A 21,484-nucleotide genomic window follows, 5' to 3' on the forward strand; every position below is an offset into this window, starting at 1 on the left:
TTGGTGAAAGGTGTTTCTTTAGCCAATTGTAAAGCCATGGGATGAGGAGGACTGGACCTTAGCAAGGCAGTAACTCAGGCAACACAAACCTGTATTTTGACCTACTCTACTTTTTAGAAATAGCAGGATCACTTCTGCTTAAAAGTTCTGCGTGTAATTCAGCTTGATGCATGTCAAGCATAGGAAATATCAAAGCAAGAAGTTAATCAGAGGAAGTTTTATTAAATAGATTCTGTAGTCAAAAGTGCTCGCTGACCTGACTCTGGTGAGTCTGACTGACTATTTAGTACAATCTTAAATGGAAATTACAAAGTACCTGATGGATACTCGTATCAGTCAATTTCAGCGAAAGCTGAATGTAAGTGCAGATATAAGAAAATTTATTTCCTTTAAGAAAAAGCATGTTCCCTTTAAAATGCATCTCTTCCATTTGCATGAAAACTCTTTGAAATTCTTTCTTTTGCTTATTCTTATGAAGTAAATTTTGCAATTATTTAACTCTTAAAACTCTTAAAATAATCCTTTAAGCTTAAACCATCACAATTTTAAACTAATGGGGTTTTTTGCTAAAACATTGATTTTAAGATTTTAAAATTAAGTATTGTTGCTACTTTTGCACAAAAAAAGAACTTTGACAGTTGTAGTATTTCTGTATCAAATCATTATAGTACCTGCTTTTACAGGTACAGTATTAGTACAGTATATTTAACTGTGTGGGTACAGCACATGTAACCATATACTAGAAGGTGATTCTTTATAGTGCAATTTATTTAAATACAGTTACTTTCCGAGGGTTTGCATGATTGTATTAGTATAGACTATAGCTTAGACACCAGCTGCATTTTACGTGTATAATTAATGTGTCATTTCTTTTCTTTCCATGATTTCTGAAAATTCAAAGAGGAAACTAAAGAGGTATTTCATTACATCATTTCTTTGTTTTCTTCCCACTTAAATTGTATTTTTTTAAAAACTTTCAAACTTACCTTGATTTTGTTTTATAGCAAGAAGGAGAAACTGAATACAAATTTGAATGGCAAAAAGTCGCCCCTAGAGAAAAGTAAGATGTCTGGATTTTATCCACTTTTTTTTTTCTTCTTTCTTACCTTTTGTATCCTTTCCCCTCCCTCCCTCCTTTTATTCTTTTTTTTTTTTTTCCTTCTGTTTTATGTTTGAGCAGGTCAGGTCACTTGTATAATCCTGTCATGCCCTGGCATTTAATAAGTAAAACCTGTAATTTTTATCTTGATCAGCTCCGTTTTTGTTTGAATTTTACATCTGTACTTTAAAATATGTTAAAACTCATGTTTACCAGAGGTATATCTCAGAAATGGATACACAGTTAACCATAGAAGGTGGCTTTGTATATGACGAAATAATGAAAATTGAAAAATAATGAATTGAGTATTTGTTTTCTTTTGTGTAACAGATATGCTAAGGATGATATGAATATCAGAGATCAGCCGTTTGGTATCCAGGCAAGTTACATAAATTTCACTCTGTGGATGTCTTGGGTATATTTCAAATATTATCTAACTGCAGAACATTCACATGGACTCTCTTAATTTTACCATCTCTTTCTCAGTGAGTTTAAAAGCTTCTCTTATGCCTAGCAACATAAACATTTCTGTAAATGTTAAGCTGCATTGTTAACGAAATTATGTCTTTTTTTTCCTTTTAGGTGCGGAATGTGAGATGTATTAAATGCCACAAGTGGGGTCATGTAAACACTGATCGAGAGTGCCCCTTATTTGGCCTTTCTGGAATTAACGCGAGTTCGGTCTCCACTGATGGCTCAGGTAGGCTGTGAATGTCTTTTAAAGGTGCTAGTTAGAAATTTTGGGGGAAATCATCATGTTTAATTTTTGAAGGTTTAAAATTATCGTATTTTAAAGAACTGATGAAATGGGGAGAAATGCTGCTTTATTCCGACTGTAGGATCCACAATTTCAAGTTAATTATTTCAAAAGACCTAATGTTCTAATTAGGTTCTAAGCACATTTAAAAAAAGATTCCGTAATGACTTGCTTTGATTCTGTCTGTGGCAGAAATTGAGAAGCCACAATGAGATTGTTTGTATCAGAATGACAATATTTGTGTCACCAAAAAAAATGCTAATGTAGTGGGTTGTCAAAGGCTGTCCCAGTTCAGATTCCAGCAAACTGATTGGAAAAACTGGAATATATCAGGATATCTTTGTTAATTGCTTGGAAAAAAAGGTGTTTGCGTTTTTTACATGCACAGTTGTGCTTGTATAAGTGAACAAGGGATTGAAACACAGATTTCCAAATGCCTGGTTTCCTTTCAGCCGGCTTCTTGTTACTTCCTGAACTACAGTTTTTTCCTCTGTTCGCTTTCCTGTTACTTGAAGCCACACAGTGTTTGGTATTAGATGAGGCTTAAAGAAGTTGGTATAAATACTCGAATAATTTTTCTGACTAGAGCCCTTTGTGTTCTGTCAGTTGACCCAAGTTTGTAACAATTTAATGTGCCACAATTTTAAGAATCTTCAAAGAAACACCTGGTAACGTGCAAGTCTTCAGCCTCACTGTAATGTGCTTTAAGGTCATGTGCAGTATTGCATATTCAGTTTTGCAAGGATGCCTTCACAGTTGCACGCTTCATAACATCTGGTTTTCTTCTGTATTTCCTCAGGTTATCTCTTTTGTGTAGTAGCTCTTAGTTTTATTACATATGTAGCCTACCATCAATCTTGCTTTTCAGGCTTAAGTCACCTAGATAGGTCATTTCTTTGGTATGAGGCCTGGAAGACTTAAATAGTGCTTTTATGCTCCTCTGCTTTTGGGCGCTGTCTGATGATTGTACCATTGTATTGGCCGTCCCACAGTTGGCATTCTCGGCCTTTCTATTCAGCAGGTTATAACAATGAATCGTTTTCTTGCCTCATTCTTACCTGAGTTGTGCTTAGAGCGTTTGGTGGTGGTAAAATTATACTGTGGAGCTCTAACGTGTCAGATATGCTTCTGCGTTGCAGAGCTCCCTCCCTCCCTCCCCTCCTCCCTGGTTCAAATGGCCTGGGTAAATTTTAGGAGTGTTTGGCTGGGAAGGTGGAAGCCACTCGTACGTGGAAACGGACTCCTCATTATTCATGACAGTGTAATATGGACACTTTGCAGTGTCAATGTAAGACCAACTGCTTGTTTTAAACTGAACTGAACTAACTGTCCGTGTGTAGGCAACCTCTGACTGCTGTGGGGGTTTCCTAGTTGGGGAGATGTTCTCTGGGTAGCTTTCCAAACCGTCTTTCTAAGCCTAAAGAGAGATGTAACAGATATGGTGAATTTTGCATGAGGTAAAGTGCTATAAAACTACTTAGATGTTCTCAGACTGTGCCAATGCCCTCTCGTTTTGAATTCTGGAACTTGGTACTCTATGCTAAGCATAGATTTTTATTTTTTTTTTAATAGGCTGGGGAAGGATCCTAGGGAGTAGGGGTAGGTGACGGATCAGGGTTTGTATATATAATTTGTAAGACACTGTTCTTGGATGTGAATAGTCAGCTGTAATGATACTGCTGCTTTTTCTTCCTTTCTTTCAGGGAAATTATGTAAAAACACTGTAGGTAAAGTTTAAAACAATTTTAAGTTCTCAATTTAATGGCAGATACAAGGCCTATAGGAAGTGGTAATATCGTTAATTAGATCATCATATAAAAGGTGGTCTGCTTTTTCTAACCTCAGGAATAGAATCCTTTCATCAACTTTTCTAAAACTTCAACAGATTTAATAACAAGCTAAATTACGCTCCTTTGACAGCTTCTAGGAATTCCATGTATGTAAATGAAGCACTACAGTTAAGGGAGAACACAAGTTACTGAATTTACTGGTTCTTCTAAGACTCAGAATTCATCCACGTGGCATTTTAAAACTCACGTCACACATTTCGAAAAAGCCCAATCCTGTGTTATCTGGGATGAGAGTAAGTAATTATCTTTGCATTGCTGGGAGTTCTATGGAGTTGTTACAGTACTGCAACTCTGCAGTTAGCTCTGTAAAATTAACCTACACTGAGGGTGTAACCACGTTTTCCAATTTCCTAACACGACACTGCAACATTAAAAAGAAAAATTCTATCATGATCTCATCAGCAACCCCCGACAACATCATCTTGTCTTGGCTGTTTCTCTTTGTTGCTCTGTGTTTCCTCTTACTACTTCTACGTAATGCTTTGCTACTAGCCCTAGTGCTGCTTGGGTAACCACCTCGAAGAACCTTCTGTTCTTCTGTACAGCACAACTCCTCAGGCTCTGTTTCTTCCTGCTTCTGTCAGTAATTGCACACGCTTCTAAGCTGCTTTTATGTCTCTAAACTAAATTCCTAATAATTTTCTGGTTATTTTATAGTACTGCAAAAATGTTCGTTGCCTTGCAGTTCTTATTTAAATTATCTAGAATTGCAGAAGATACCGTTTTGTAAGGGACAGAGACTTTTTATGATATCATCTTGTAATGAAACCTTTCTGTGTTTCATGAACTGATGATTAACTTTAAAAAGAAAAAAAAAAACACTAAAAAAACCCCAAAAGCCCCTGAATTGCTTCCCACCCAGCCTCACACTCACCCCACCTTGTGTCCTCTACCGTGTGCAAGAAAGGCTCAGCAATAACTAAAACATCCCTGGGTTGTCAATGCTGTTTTGGTCACAGACCCAAAATGTAGCCCCATGCAGCTGCTGTGAGGAAAGTCGCCTCTGTCCCATCCAAAGGCAATGCAAGCAGTGGTAGCTACAGTATCGCTAGCAAATCTTTATGCGTGTATAAAGGATTGACACTTACCTAATTGGAGGGACGTTTTAATCTTTCTTCCTGGTCAAAACCAAAAGCTTTTGACAGTAAATGAGGGTAAAAAAAACTGTTTTATTGGGATAACCAAGTTATTGAATTAAAAACAGCAAGAGCAGACATTCCTGAGCCTTCCCTTTCTTCCTCCAAAATACTGGGCCTTCAAAAGTCTTAGCTGAATGGTGAACTGAGTTTAATAAAAGCCACAGGGATTATGTGATTTGGTTTTGGTTTTGGTTTTTGTGGGTTTTTTTAAATGCCCAAATCTGTGAGTTGCAGTAGGATATAACTCCTTATTTGAATGAAAAAAAAGGTTAAGTAATGCAGAACCCAAATTCAAGACCACTTAGTACAAGTTCCGTTTGTATTCTGTTCTAATTTTTTCCTACTTCAGAAAGCCAGCAAACCAAAATGTCTTGTTTGGACTCATGCTATTTTTTCAGCCTCAGAGGAAATTATTATCTGAAATTCTTGGTGTGTTTCTCAGTGAGGAAGCAGAAGAGGTGTTGATGGCCTACGTACATATTTTTTCACATCATAAAATAACCACCAATATAGGCTTTTTCTTGCCCATAAATTCTATAAGCTCTTATTTCGGCAGAAGGATACTTGTCTTTTGAGTCTTACGTGAGGACTGCATTGTAATCTTCCTCCACGTAAACCGATTGGCAATTGCTGTTTTGGATTCAGTGTTTAATGTCTTGTGTGCAAAGACCAAGCATGGACTTGGGTTTACTCCGGTGGAAATGTTGTAGGACAAGAGCTTGTCTGTGGCACATAACCACGTTCTGTGAGACGAGGCTGCTGTCTTTCCAGATCTGACATACACTGCAGCACTCTAGCAAACAAAAAGAATTCCGATCAGTACCTTAACTGAGGCATGGTGGCTTGGTTATTTTGCTTCTGGGACCATTTTACTAATCTGGCTGGTAATTCATGCAAGAAAAAAAAATAATAATCTTACCATTAAAAAAGCGCCTATTGAATAATATCTCACCAGTGAATAGAGATTATTTTTGCAATAAGGCAATTTCAGTGGATGTGGCTATCATGGGATAATCACACCCCTGGGGTACAGCCTTGTCTGTAATCTCCCAGGAGTGTAATTATTTCATGATAACTGCACCCCCTGGTGCTGCATTATTTCCATTATGAAATTCTTAGTTTTAGATATAAAGTAACTTACTTTGATCACTGGAAACTGCAAAGTAGTGTTAGAATGTTCCAGCTGTGAGGCTTACAGAGACCAACTTATAAGATTTGCTTCTCCTTTACAAAGCTAAATTAGGCAATCAAAATGCTTCTTTGGGCTAAACTGTTTTACAGTGTTTTCTACTGATAAAATCCTAACTTTCAAAGTTCAGACAAGACTAAAATATCAGTTGTGGTTCTGACTTTATGTACCACTGTGTATATATGCATGTATAAACTATGTAATATTTACCAGAAAAAAAAAACAAAAAAACCCAACAGGTCACTGCATCTAAAACTTGACCTATATTTGCAACCTTTTTTTTTTTTTTACTATTAGCCAGCAGCATCTGTTGAGTTTTGTCAGAGCAGAGTCCAGTAGGTTTTCTGAGCAAAATGTTTTGAAGTAATACTGTTACTTTGCTTCAAAATTGCCTGCAACTTTCTTGGTTAGGTAAAGTTAATCATAGAATCATGGAATTGTCAGGGTTGGAAGGGACCTTAAAGATCATCTAGTTCCAAACCCCGCTGTGGGCAGGAACATCCCCGACTAGATCAGGCTGCCCAGAGCCCCATCCAGCCTGGCCTTAAAAACTTCCAGGGATGGGGCGTCCACCACCTCTCTGGGCAACTTGTGCCAGTATCTCACCACCCTCATGGTGAAGAACTTCTTCCTAACGTCCAGTCTGAACCGCTAGATTTAATCCATTCCCTCTAGCCCTATCACTACCCAACATCCTAAAAAAACTCTCACCAGCTTTCTTGTAGCCCCCTTGAGATACTGGAAGGCCACAATAAGGTCTCCTCGGAGATGCCTTTTCTGCAGACTGAACAACCCCAACTCTCTCAGCCTGTCTTCACAGGAGACAGCTCGAGCCCTCTGGTCATCCTCGTTGCCCTTCTCTGGACACGCTCCAGCACGTCCATATCTTTCTTGTGCTGTGGGCTCCAGAACTGGACGCAGCGCTCCAGGTGGGGTCTCGCGACAGTAGAGTAGAGGTGGAGAATCACCTCCCTCGACCTGCTGGCCACACACCTCTTGATGCAGCCCAGGATACGATGGGCTTTCTGGGCTGCCAGTGCACACTGATGGCTCATGTTGAGCTTCTCATCCACCAGCACCTCCAAGTCCTTTTCTTCAGGGCTGCTCTCAAGCCAATCACTGCCCAGCCTATAGTGGTGCTTGGGATTGCCCTGACCCAGATGGAGGACCTTGCACTTAGTCTTGTTGAACTTCATGAGGCCCACCTCTCCAGCCTGTCCAGATCCCTCTGGATGACATCCCTACCCTCCAGGGTGTGAGCTGCCCCACACAGCTTGGTGTCGTCAGCAAACTTGGTGAGTTAGGGCAGACTTTTTTTTGCTTTTTGGTTTGTTTTTTTTTTCCTGCAAGCAATCTGTCTTGCTCAGGAGGGTTGGGAGGTAATTGCCAAAAAGCTGTGGAAGCTTGCAAGCTCACAACATTTACCATATGTTTTTAGAACGTATAATCTGCTAGGAATCTTAGGAAAATAAGATATTACTGTCTTACAAAGTGTAGGGCTAGGGTGTCAAATGGGATAATTAGAAGTAGTGAGATGGTAAGATGAAAAAAGGCTCTTTTGCTCTTGGACTGTGAAACTGAAGCCTGGAGAGCACTGGGTGTCCTTCTCTGCTATGGACTCCCTGGAAAGTTTTACAGCCAACTGGCTCCATGCGTGATCCGTCCAGTGAAATTACCCAAAAGAGAGGACTGTAAAGTGATCAGTATGTTGTAGAGAATTTGGGCAGATAACGGTGGAAATGGAGTGGAGCAACATGTGTATGTGTCTAGCATCTCAGGATCTATGGAGATGTGGAAATTCTAGGCATGTCTACGCCAGTGAAGCCTTCTGAAGATTCAGTATCACCTCCTGGAGTTTGTGTCCTCTTTTCACCGCCTGAGCACCCCTTAAACCAGTTGTGGCTGTGGTTTACATCAGTCTATCACTTAATATTTTTAACTGATCTTTAGCTTTTGGATCAAATTCCGTTCTGTAGTAACCATCGAAATTACCAGTCATACGGAGACAGCACAAAATATGTTGCAGGTATATCTCACTGCATTTTTTCCAGTGGCAAATATAGTACTTTGTTGCTTCCTCACAGATAAAAATCTGCATTATATCAGGAATGCAGGAATTTATTTAAGTGTTCTCTTGAATCCATAACAACAAAGAAAAGGTATTTGAATATGCTGTGAATATTTGTATAAATAGTCATCTGTAGAAACAGAGTGTATGAAACCTTCCTTTATGATCTGCAGCTGAGACCTTTGATTGTGAACAGTAGGAACCTTAACTAAATCTTCACATGGTTTAAGAACTGTCACATTTTAGAATAATCTCCCATTTAGGTTTCAGAACTCTATATTTGGCACGAATGCATAAAATACAGGTTTCTTTAAGAAGTCTTGCGCTAGGCATTTAAGCAAGAAATATGGATTCCTATGGCAGTTTGATAAAGGTAAATGGTTACCACTCGAAAAAAGTGAAAAGGAAACTCAAGTTTCTCTGAAATACCCTTTGTCAAAAGCATGGCAAATTATACTGAAATTCTGTGCTGAACTGTTAAATTCAGTTAAACTGCAGACCCTCTGAAGAAGAGCTAATTAAAAGCCAGAGTGTTTTTTTTTTTTATTCACTGATTCCTCTCAATGCCTACTGCAGCAGTTGCTTTGAAGTGTAAATATGCTCTGAACGCAGTCATCTCTGCAATAGATGAAAAAATTATCAGTAAAAAATGATCAATTCTGAACTAGCTGAGGGAGCATAAATGTGCCAAGTTCTTCATGATCGGGATTGTGATCACATAATTTTGATAACAGTGCTTTGGCCTTTGGATAAATAAGTGTCTACTCTTGTCTCTGTCACAACCGCAGTAGAAGTTAACAGATGATACCGTGTGATTAAGCTCAGCCTGTAATTCTTTTCCACTTTTATTTGATTTCTTTTTAAGCCATGTGAAAACAAAGCGCAAAAAAAGTATATGGATGTCTTCACAAAGCTGTCCATGCTAATTTTGAGGTGAGGTGAGGCTGAAGCAGGTCATCCGGGTGCAGCCAGTGCTGGACCGGCTGCCCTCGCTGAGCGCAGGCGAGAGGGAGGAGGTGGTGATGTGGAGGGGCCTGGGGAGCTGCCGTGGAGCGAGGGCCCGCGAGTGCGGCTGGTTCCACAAGTTTATGCAGGCGCTGGAGTTGGGCGGCTGCGAGCCGGCACCTGCCACCTGAAGCGTGGCCTCAGCCAGCTGCCCTCGCCAGCCGAGGAGGCCGACCACGACCTCTGCGTGCCCTTGGTGCCGCTGCTGCACAGCACACTGGTGGGTAAAATGCAGACCCTGCAGGTAGCCCAGAATCGCCTGGAGATGGGCGTCTTCCAGGACGAGGGCCTGGATCGGGTAAGTGTCCCGCCGGCTGGGCTGGGCTCCAGGCAGCGCACCGGCACTGGCCATCTCCAGAAGCCATGGGGCAGATAGGAAACAACCGCTGGAGATGCCTTTTAAGTGCAAAAAAGTGCAAGGGCAGTACTCTCTTAAAGCAAAACCTAAAAAGCCTGGTATGACTGCTACAGAGAAGGCAGCATTCTGAATTCAGAGTATGTTCATCCTTCGTGTGATTGTGTACTAAACTAAAACTCGGCAGCAGAATGGTTTTCTAAAACCTAGTTAATGTGAAAGAGCTCTTTGCATACATAAATATTTTTTTTCCACAGTAGAACCTGGCTTTACTGTCACTGTTACGTCAGAAATGAGATTTCAATTTGAAAGTATTGCAGCCTCATGTAGTCCAAGATGCATAGAAGAAAGAAAGAACAAAGAAAACATGCTTTAGGCTTACTTTATTCAGAAAAATTATGTAGTAATAAAGGATAAGCCTTGAAAGTATCTTGTCCTTGATTCATAAATTAATTTTTAAGCATGGCAGAGTGGAGTATGCTGTGTGTGACGTATAATGGAGAATTGATAGCAGATGCACAAGTGTGCTTTATTTATATTTATGTTCATGTAAATTATCTCTGTATTTCTAAGTCAGGAGAAGTCTGATGGTATGATGATGATGGTGGTATTTTTAGATTAAAATTGTCACGTCTCTAAACTAAGAGATGTCCCACACCAGAATACATTCTCAGGAGGAGGAAGGTCTAGAAAAGCCCGAGTCTAAATTCTGTTTTGATGATGCACAAAATAAACCTTAGTTACAATGGAGGTAGAAAAGTTGGAATTCAAATGACACCATGAAGAATCTACTGCCTTTTTCAGTAAGTTTTTATGGAGCAGTGTATTATGTTTTGTAACAATACATAACTACTTAAGTACAACTGGTTGCTGTAGTTTCGTCTGCCACAGGTGGGAATAGTGGTTACGCTACTCCTGCTTCCTATCTCTTTGCTTTCCATATGTATCCCGCAACAAAAATCCATTTAAAATTTAATTGATTGCAAAAAGTAATTGAGTTTGCTCATCTGCACTGGTGAGAGCAGCGAAAGCTTTCATCAATAAATTGAGCAGGTGCTGTCAAGACTATGCATCATGAGTAGATAAAAGTAAAAGTGCTATTTTTTGTGATACTGGCAGTCATAACATTGTGGTCTGTCCTTAGTGCCACTGAAGCTGTTGCAGAAAAAGTGGTATTTAATCACAGTTGTTATGAAAAGAGGATCCAGCGTACTGTTCTCTAATATTCTATGATTTGGAAAATGTGCTTTAGACATTTTAATGGAGGCCTGCGAGATGGTGTGTTCCCGCGAGCCTTGTTCTCTGAAGGGGAGTTCCTCTGCCCGCGCCTCTTACAGGAGACGTTCTGGCAACAGCAGCGTGTTACTTTAGCTTCAGAAGTACAGACAAACAGGAAAATTAATTGCAGCTGTAGGTTTCTCTTGCTTCTTGGATGGGAGTGGGGGTAGTAATGCGGCTTGCTATAAGCCAGGCATTTAAGTAATTGAAATCTGGAATTAATTCCCCCTGCCCAGTTGTTTAATAGAAGCAGAACAGATTCTGTTAAGTGATAAGAATTTGGAGTGCTCTTTGTTACAAAAAAAAGCAAATATACAATATGTTGTAGAAACCCTAGTTTGATATCCTTCTGCAATCCAGTTTAATCGATGCTCATACAGGCTTCAGAAAAATTCTATTTACAGCTCTTCTGTGGATTTAATTGTACAAATATTAAAAAGATGCACCAGCAGCTATCAAGCTAGGGTTGCTCTCAGGTTGCACTTTGTGAAGACTAAAATCCTTATTTTCACACTTAACTGAGTGGTTTGGGTTTCTGTATTTTGTGCCCCATCTCTTTGAGCCAACTGAGCTATCTGGATTTTTTCCTTAAATAGTATCGCAGAAGATAACAGAATTAATGCAGCAAGAACTTCTTTGGGAAGTAAGAAGCAAGAAGAAACTGTAGCCTATTTGCTTGACAACACCATCTCTTGAATTATACAGACCACAAAAAAATATTTTAAAAATCCTTTGGTGGGTCTTTAATTATGGAGCTTCTTTGGTGCCAGCCCTTAATATAATTTTAAGTACCTCTAGAAAACTTAACAAGTTGACAGTTGTCTTAATGCATAAAAATAAGTATGATATCAGCATGCAATTAATTCCACTATATGGTAAAAATCTTTTCTGAGACTGTGAATTAATTTTAAAGCAGATAAATGTTGTAGTTTTAAACAAGTGTCATCTGGAAAAGTTTTAAAGGTTTTCTTCTTTTCTTTTTTTTTTCCCTATCAAAATGTAAATTCCAGAAAATAGCCTGACAGTCATATTTAAAAATAGCAAGGTACTGTATTTGACTTGTTTCAGAAAGAATAAGAAACAGGTGATGAAACATTGTAACTTGGAACTTATTTTTAGTTTACTGATGGAAGAATGCTGAGAGACTAGTTGTCAGAAGTTGTAGCAATCAGGTATTTTTACAGGATTCCTGTATCGAGCCTTCTGTCAACGCATGGTGTAGTGGCATCTCTAGGTGTTTTCACCGGCATGAGGTCACACAGGCAGCTTCTTCACAGTCTTACCAGTCCATGAGGAGTGCAGGTATGAGGACATCAGATTTGTAGTACACAGGGTATTTTTCTGTGCCTAATGTAGGAGAGATTTTTTGCAAGTTGATGGATCCTGTTCGAGAATACTTGGGTAACATCAGTTCTCAAGGTTTTAGCCAACCAGGAGACTCTCAGCTCAGCCTTACCATCTGTAGGACACTCCCGAGGTGTGAATTTTCAGTGTGGCAATGGGAATGTGATTGTTCGCACATTTAGGCAGCTACATCTTCTTAAGACTCTGAAGAAGCAGCCCCAAAAGAAGTGTGTTACAAGCCTCGAGGCTGTCATGTAAAATAGTTGTGCTCAGAAATCCTGGAAGACCTCAAACTGTCACTGACATTTCAAAGAAAACCACATCTGCTTATCAAAATCATTAAAGTATAAGTCGAAAGAAGTCTCTTGAGGCATGAGTGGGAAAAGAAAGTTACCAAGCATTTAATTCCAAGGAAGGGAGTTTAATTAGGAGAATACAAATTTTCTCTATACTTTTTGTTGTGTTGCAGGAAGCAGGTACTAATTGTAATACAGCCATTGTGTACAGCCATTGTCAAATATAATGTCTTAAGGCAGCAGAAGTTCAGTGGCATCGGCGTGTTCAGAAAAAAGAGCATGAGTAGGTTTGCTTATGTTGTCCTCTCGAAACTGCAAAGGTCACACACTGCACAAGAGTCCTCTGTAATCAGACAGTGTGCTTGTGTCCTGCCTAGTGGTGGTCTGCAAGCAGAAGGGCTGTGAAGTAGGACTGCGTTTTGACTCTACGATCGTTTATGGGTTGGTTTATTTTCTGAATCGCATTTCCTATTAATTGCAGTAAAAATAATGTGTATAATAAAGCTTTGTGGAAGTACTTGCATTGCTTCACAAGGCTGAGCCTAAATTAATTTCCTCACCACAATGAAAGGAGACCCAAACCAGAATAATTTATTCCCTAAACCACTCTCCAGCTTTTGTAAGTGCATTTGATGTAGCTTGAATACATCCATAAAACAGGAGTAACAGCGATTTGTTGACTGTCCTTGTCACGGTAGTACCGTGTTGCAACCGAAATATTGTAGATGGAGCTATGAATGTCTCCTTGATGTCATTAATAAACAAGAAAACAAAAGTCATATAAATTTATTTTTAGCCTGGCTTGCTTTTCTTCTGAGCTCACCTGTGTTCATTTGTTGTTTTTTTTTTTTTAAACCTAATGCTGATTTCACCTCTAAAAAAGCATTTAGAAGCTAGCTCAGGAGTTTGCTCTGAAGTTTGCCTGTGGTTGCATCTTGGATCCCAACTTGAGCGCAGCTCTGACAGGCCTCTTGTTCACTTGTATGGCTCCGTCTGTTACAGCACAGACGTGCACAAATGCACAAAAATCAATAGCATTGTGCGTTCATTACAAGCTTTTTATATAAAAAAAGGAGAAAATATTTTGCTTACATCTTTCCAGTGTTATGCCCAAAGAGTGCCTGAAAAGTTTGTTTCTAGAAAATTCTGAACTGCGCTTTTGAAGGCCTCTCTGGTCTCGATTCTGCCTGTAACCACAAAGTTAGGGCTTTTCTCTTGGGAGTGCTTGGGGTGGTTTTATTTTTTTTTTTTTTCAAATATGCTATATAGATTTGGACAAGTTGTATTCCTGTATTTATCTAATCATGCTAATGGGAATAATTAGGTATCCAATACACATGAAAACACATAATTTGTTAGGCATTCTGACTGCCTTTGAGTAACAGAGGGATTCCAGAGTTCAGTTCTGTCAAATGTTTCGGTTGGTTTGATACGGTGAAATCTTCTTTCATGACTCTACTCTTTGTCTCCACTCAGCTTTGTCATATAGGGCTTGGGTTTGGTTTAGTACTTGAGTGAATTTTATGACTGGTTTATGTGGCCTTTTCAAATCAAGACATCAGCTGGTACTAAATTCTGTTGTTACATTTCTGTTTGATGTCGGTTTCTGTTCCAGCCCAGAGTAGATTTGGACAAGCAGAGCGAGGTCTTTAATGTGAAATAAGCAAAAATATAGACGCTGGAGCCTATATACATTCATTAATTATCAGTGAGCTTACAGTTACACTGTAACGCATAAAAAGAAAAAACACGTTTAATAAAACGTAGGGGGGAAATAACCTCCCACTTAATGAAATGTAAACTCAAGGGAAGACTAAAAGGTATCTCATTAGAAAATTATTTTGCTGGGCAAGGTAAGGAACTTGTGAAAAGAAAGTCAGTAGTGCAAGGGCTCCTTAGACTACATTCAAAGTTTTATCTTCTTCCTTGCTGCTTTACATATAGGACTGTTTATTTCTGGAAGCAGTGCAGTAGACAGTAAAACCAAGAAAAATTTTGAAGAAGTGCTGGTTTGCTTTCCATATGTTTTCCATAGTAAAAATCTTCGTTTACTTTCCATGCTTCTCTGTGTTAAAGATAACTGAGTTCTGTCTGTCTCCACAGCTAAGACACTCTTAAAACCACAAAGCAGGATCAGTAGGTTTCATAAAACCAGTTAATCTTACCATTTACAGTTAGTTTACAGAAGTAAAATAGTAATGTGCTCTGTGCTCTATTGTACATTCTAATTTATATTTTCCTCATACAGTAGTGCTTATTCATTGACAGTTAAAGGTTAGTGGATGAACTGGTAAGGAAATGTATTTAAAGTGACCTAACAAAAGAGTGTGTGTTTAGGGTGAAGAAAAAAATACCCAATCAGAGAAGTACACAAGGTTTTGATGATCACAGGTATTCAGTTAAAGCACAACAGTGAGTTACAGGGTTTAAAAATTATACATTCAACTCTAAATGATTCAAAATACATCCAGTATTTTGCTCTTTGTTGGATGTTTGCAAAGAAAGATAACCTGGTACTAATCCCAAATGCCTACTCTAAAATAATGTATAGTGCGGTTTTTAAGCTGATAGAAAAGAGGTTTTTGTGGAGATAATAGATCCAATGTATTTGGGGATCTCTGGAATAAGTAAGGACATAGATGATTTTTTCATGTTTTTTTTTCCCCTGAATGTATTCTGAGTTTCTTAATAAGGGATACTTTCTACATTTAGGTTCAAAAATTTGTGTCATTATGAACAATACCTTCTTAGTGATATTAGAAGTGCATTTTCCCATTGTTTTAGCAGAGAGGAGGCACCTAAAAGTCTTATTTAATGTGCTTTCTTTGGGTTTCCTGTGCTTCTTTAATAAAAATATATTACTAGACCTACCTAAATATATTGTTTTCAACCTGACAAAGTTACATAAGAGAATCCCCTTGTACTTAAAGAAAAATGCAATTATTTTCTATGCTGAATCTCCAGACTGCTGTTTTAGAAAATCATATCTGATTATTTGCTCAGCAGAAGATTATTGAGTTGATTTAGCTGTGATTTTACTTAACAAAGCTTCAACTGAATTCCTACTGTGGAGTCCAAAAAAGGTAGAGAGATATAAATGATACATTCAAACTGTGATTTTTGTGAACAGGGCCATCAATGCACCCCTCGGAGCTAATAGCGGAGATGAGAAACAGTGGGTTTGCACTGAAACAAAATGTACTGGGGAGAAACTTGACCGTAAATGATCCATCACAGGTAATGATCTTTTTACCAGTAAGCTGAAAATGTCTGTAAATCTAAATGTGATTGCTTGTGAATTGCTACTTAATGTTTTCAAATATGCATATCCATAGGAAAGCTGAACAGCTATACCAGTAGAAAAATATCCAAAAACTTACTGTTTTCCGGCTTTGGTTTAGTCAGAACGGTGAATCATAAATTACTTCTTTTAAAAGCACATATAATAAATTAAATCCCTCCTCTAGGTGACTAGAAATTGAATTTTTTGTAAAGGGGACAGTTAGGGATTTTGCCACATGCTTCTGACGCAGTGCCAGCCTTTGGGCAAAGTTTGGGGAAGTCTGCACAAATAGTTACTGCCAGGAATGCTACATCTGAAGATTTTTTTTTTTTTACTTGATTGTCTGTTGTTACAATTATTATTTATTGGAGTGAAAACATTTGGTTATTTTTACCTAGACTGCACAGGGTACATTTCTATCTGAGGTGCTTTAGTAAAAATGTCAAGTGAAAAGTCCATACGCTCTCCTTGAGCGAGCCACCATGAAATAACCTTTGTTCGTATGGCAGGGGAGCCACACCTCGAGTAAAGAGGAAACAATGGCCCTCAGCCCTTGAGATCATGAGTAAATCAACAATTCATTGTGTCTCTACAGATGAGTGTACCTTTGCGTTTGAAAAAGCCACGTGCCCCAGAGAAATGTAGCATATGGAGAGCACTGTTAAACGAATTGCAGCTCTATCAGTGTGGTTACGTTAGGTGTGGTAGGGATCTTTTGGAAGGGCTTTTTAGTCTTTTATTTCTTCTTTCCCCTCCTAAGTGTGGCTAAAATTAAAACCATCACAGTGGAGATCTGTAGCGTACCAGATGCACATAATTTGAAGAATTCAGGGTCTTCAAAGTAGCTATGCTTTGCTGATTGCGCTACTGTATGCAGATTATATGATTGCAGTATTTTGCATTGCTAGAACACTTTATGAACATTTAAAGACTAATAACACAACAGTGAGGTAGATGTGTTAATACCCATTTTCCTAATGACTAAACTGAGACAGAAAAGTAATTTGCTTAAATTACTCTGGGTTTGAGCAGGACTAGCATCTTACCTATTCATCCAAGCATGAGAACAATGGAGTGACTTATCCTGGGGAATCATGTGGGCTCCAAGATCGGCTCATTTTTATTAACTATTTCAGAAATGTTTCTTTCAAAAAAAATTTTTCATGTTACTGATAACCTCTGTTGTGTAACCCCCACATTATAACACCTACTCAACTCTGAGACAGAAAGTAGGGGCTTTTTTTCACTTTGTAGCACATTTGCTCCTCTTTCCAAAGAATCTTAAGCTGACTTAGTAACACAAATAATTTGTGGCTTCGCAGAAATAAGGTAAGCAAAGCCATCACTTTTAATACAGCAGTATGAATGAAGATATTATTTTTGTATGTAAGAACTTAATATCTTACTGCATTTTCCTAGGAATTTGTCGCAAGTGAAGGCGATGATGATCCAGAAGTTGAATTTCTAAAATCACTGTCAACCAAACAAAAACAGAAACTTCTAAGGTAAGCGTGGTACCTAGCGGGGGAGATCTGCCTCGCCAGTAGTTCTGACTGCGTGATTGTCCTGTGACTCTTGTATGCCGTGAAAGAATGTAGCACCATCAGCACAGAGGAAAATCAGATGAGTTTAGCATACACTTGACCACAAATGGCATCGTACAGCACATGTTTTTAATACGGTTGCTTTGTTTTGGTCTGGGTGTTCTAATCTAGTTGTGATGCCTTTGTACTGAGGCTTGTTTCCATTTTAACTGGGATGCTGAAATAATAGTAATTGGCTCACAGAAGATGCTGTCAGTTGCTATTTTGCGGTGCGTTGTTTACAGTATCTTCTTCCAGGATTAAAATTCCTATGTTCTTGTTTACTGGTTTACAACTCGGCAACGTTTGTTGTGCTCTAGTTAAGAACTGTGGAACAAGTATCTTGTGGCTAAACTGAACCTGATGTTGCACCCCAGGGCCGAGGTTGGCCTCACTCCACGCTGCCCTGGGGTCAGGGTTTACAGTTTACTGCTCCAGCAGAGGGAGCTCCCCAAAACTACCAGATTTGTAATTCTAATACAAAGTTAATGAAATTTTCATTCTTTGCTTCTGTCCTACTGATTTCACATTTTAGGTGACCTCCTTTTTATTTTTTTCTCTGTTAATTTGCAATATTATCTTGAAATAACATGAAAATATTTAAAATTAAAAATATTAACTAGTGCCTGGTAGATCCCATACAGGTATCAGTAGTTAAAATGGCCTTTTAGGTTAAAAGATATTTTGTATATGGGGAGTGGGAGGAAGGGGGAAAGGTGAATGGCTAAGCGGGTACATACGTATGGGTTTTGCATATATAATAAATAACTCTCTGAAAAGATTTGGCATAATTTATGTTCCTCTGAAGTAAGGAATGTGTATGTCGTCTGAGTAATTTAAAACAGTATTTTATTTGAACTTCTGCTGGCCCAACACAATGAAATTATAATATGTGAAATTTTGAAAGTTGAAGTTCAGTAAATATTTGGGTCCTTTAGATTTTACTAGTCTAAAGGGATTTTTTTTTTAACACACTGAAAGTAGTTTCACTATTCAGTCACTAATTTTTTTAAAAGAATAAACACAGAAAACAAAAATAAAAACTAAGTGAAAGCAGTCAAATAGCAGTGAATGTGTGTGCATGATGGAATAGTGTACTTATGGCTAGAAATGTAAATTTCCAAAGTCTCCAGAGCAGGCTGGCAAGGTGGGGAAAAGCACTGCTGAATGTATTTATTCCTAGTTACAAGGCCAAAATTGATACATCTTACTTTTTAAAAATAAATAAATAAATAAAGAATTAATAAATCCTATTCCTCTTACTTTGAGGGAGCAGCTGTGGATTACAGGAAAATTCTTACTTTGGTGAACATCAGGTTAAGAGTTTTAAAGTTAATACCTTGCTGAAAGAGGAGAGGCACTCAACATGTTTTTATGGAAAATAATGTATTTACTGTATAGGTCCTCAGAAGTCGTGAACTTTAAAAGACAATGACTTTGTAATTTAGCTTATCTTAACACGTCTGATTGTGCTACTCTTCTGTTTTGAAAATAAAAGGAAGTTGGATCGTCTGGAGAAGAAAAAGAAAAAGAAAGACAGAAAGAAGAAAAAGCAGCAAAAGAAGAAAAGCAAAAGTAAACACAAGAAGCATAAGGCGAGATCCTCTTCCTCATCCTCCAGCGAGACTTCAGTAAGCAGCAGCGACAGCGAGACTGACAGCAGAGATAAAGCAGCACAAAAGAAGATGTATTCTAAGAAAAGAAAAAAAGACAAGTTTTCAGAGGCTAGCAGCAGCAGCAGCGATTCAGAAGGAAGGGCAAAGACGAGGAAGGAAAAAGTTTATGAAGATCTCTCCAGTAGTCACGGTAACAAGGACAAAGATAGGGAGAAGCATAGACTTTTAAAGCAAGATAGTTCTGCGGAGAACAACAAATGGAGCTCCTGTGAGCGGGAAAGACAGTCCAAAGGCAGGTACCATAGCACCATCAAGAGAGAGACTGAAAGAAAGGAGAGGGATAGTAGAAGCCAAAGCGTGGATGAGCGGAGCAGGAGAAGTCCTTGCACAAGTCACAGCAGTTCCAGGCAAAGGCAAATACGAAAAAGTCCAAGTCAAAGCCCCGGCGAAGAGCGACGCAGGAGAAACGAAACGAGGAGCCCCAGCACAGATGTGCACAGAGAGAAGAAAAGATGTAGAGAGAGCTACGGGGACAAGTGCAGTAAAGTGGAACACAGGGAGAGGAGCAGACGCAGTCGAAGCAGAAGCAGAGAGAGGAAAAGAAACAGATAGTGTAGGGGACAGGGGCAAACAAAAACATCTCTGTTTTGTGATGAATACCTTTGACAAGGGCTCGATTACAAACTGCTGTTCATTCCCCAACCTCTGTAACTAGCTTTTCCTACATAAAGCCAACAGCATCATTTCTTTAACTCTGGATATTTGTAAATTAGGTATAAATGTTATGGTATTTTTCTTAGTGTATAAATATACTTGTTGGCAAATACCTCTTGTATACATGTAGCAGTTCATTGACCTGATTTTAAGGTTTTTAAAATATTTCAGAGCAGTATGTGATATTCTTTTTGTCAGTGATGATTTCCATTGAGATGCAACTGTGAGGGGAAGCAGAGAGTAATTTGGACAGAGCCTTGGGATATGCTAAATGCTAACTATCATTTGAGGCAGTTCTGGATAAAGTCACTGTTTCAGATATCAAAACATTGTATTGTAGGGGGGGTTGTTTTTCTCTTTCAGAAGCATTTTCCCTAAAGTTCCCTGTAAGAGATCAATTTCATGAGTTAAAACAACAGAGAGACATAGTTCACGTAAGTGTGTAGCCAACATTTTTTGACCTCCTGCCGTGTGCTACTTGGTCAAGGCTATCTAAACATCTTGAACCCCTGTTGGTATGTGTCAGTACAATGTCAAGTTATTGTTCAATAATCTCTCAAGACATGAAAAGAATATTTACTGCCTCAACTGCTTCAGGTGTTTCATTGTTTGTGATAGGAAGTTAATGTAAATAGTCATCCTTCAGTTCTCATTAAACAAACTGGGGGGGCCTTTTAACAATTGTCAGTCGTTTTCTGCACACATTGTTATGAAGATGAACTTCCATAATAAAATTCCTTATTCTTTACAAACAATAAGAATTGCTGCCTTCTCCAGAGTTCTGAATCGGTGCAAATGCACAAGGGAACGCCACGTGGTTTTTGTTGCAGAGGAAGTGCTTCTCTGCCATTTCAGGGTGGCAGATGGAAGTACATTGGTTAGTAGGCAGGTGAAAAGACGTTGCTGCGCTCAGTACTCTGGCAAGCAGCCTTCTTCTCCCTCACAGGGCAAATGGGGATTGTCTCTTATTACCAGTCCACTTCTGCTTCTTAAAATGGTCATTCAGAATTCTGGGGGGGTTTTCCATATTTTAAAAATGGATTAAAATATAGAGTGGAAGCAACCTGGCTTAACTTATAAACACATGTGAATGAGTTCAAAAGGGTGAACCGTTAAGGGATGTCACCTTCTTTTAAATGCGTTGGCGTTGGGTTGCTCCAGGCATTCTTGCTGAAGCAGCTGGGAGTTCAAGGGTGTGCACAACCCTCTAAGAGTCAGGCCCTGTATTAATGTGCATGTGGAAGCTCCAATTTAGAAAGAACAGGAAGGGAAACTGCCAAAACACCCCTACGAGCAATATACCTCTTGTGAAGAATTTATTATCCTTCTATATAAGAAAGGACAGAATCATGTGATCAGGGAAAAGGCATATTCTGGTAGAACACTTGCGTTTAAAGTGCAGCATGAAAGATATGAGGGATAATCAGTAAGAACTGGAAGGTTCCTCTGTTCCAAAGAAAGGTTTCTAGCTTACAGGCCTGTCTGATTGGGGTGTGTGTGGCACAAGGATCTGTTCACCAGTGTCTTGCCAACCGCGGCGCAGCTGGCTTCCACCTGTAGAAGGAAGGACAGCTCAACATGTACAGCCGCGGGCGTTTTTTATGGGCTCTGCGTTTTGTTTGCATGCAGCTGAAGCACCTGCTATGTACATCTTGCCTTTCCCTATGTGAAAAGACAGGCAAGTGGGTTTGTTGTGACAGATGGATATCGTGAATGAAAATCCAACCAGAAGAATAAAGACATTTTGGATGCCTAAGACTACATGTTGAAGGGCTTGGAAACAAAACGCGCGTCCTTGCAACACCTTTCCTGCAGTCGGTGCAGCCCTGACAGACTTGGGCAAGGTCGGTGCAGCTTGGGGAGAGGCTGCCTGCTCTGCGGGCTCCCTTAGCGCTGCTCTCGGGGCTC

General features: G+C 39.1%; 1 protein-coding gene across 2 annotated transcripts in view; it reads left to right on the top strand.

Annotated features, from left to right (window-relative positions):
* Positions 1-19,673, top strand: part of CIR1 (corepressor interacting with RBPJ, 1) — a 21,482-nt gene extending 1,809 nt beyond the window's left edge. Inside the window, exons 4-10 of one of the 2 annotated variants that reach the window (XM_009867724.1) lie at positions 902-915; positions 1,005-1,060; positions 1,430-1,478; positions 1,682-1,799; positions 15,511-15,617; positions 17,083-17,168; positions 18,745-19,673. In XM_009867724.1, the coding sequence (XP_009866026.1) occupies positions 902-915; positions 1,005-1,060; positions 1,430-1,478; positions 1,682-1,799; positions 15,511-15,617; positions 17,083-17,168; positions 18,745-19,474 (1,160 nt within the window). In that variant the 3' untranslated portion in view covers positions 19,475-19,673. The remainder of the gene's footprint in view (positions 1-901; positions 916-1,004; positions 1,061-1,429; positions 1,479-1,681; positions 1,800-15,510; positions 15,618-17,082; positions 17,169-18,744) is intronic. The other variant, XM_009867723.1, reaches the window with a different exon arrangement.
* The last annotated feature ends 1,811 nt before the right edge of the window (positions 19,674-21,484 follow it).

The sequence above is a fragment of the Apaloderma vittatum genome, unplaced genomic scaffold (genome assembly GCF_000703405.1).
Source record: "Apaloderma vittatum isolate BGI_N311 unplaced genomic scaffold, ASM70340v1 scaffold39724, whole genome shotgun sequence".
Lineage (NCBI taxonomy): Eukaryota > Metazoa > Chordata > Aves > Trogoniformes > Trogonidae > Apaloderma > Apaloderma vittatum.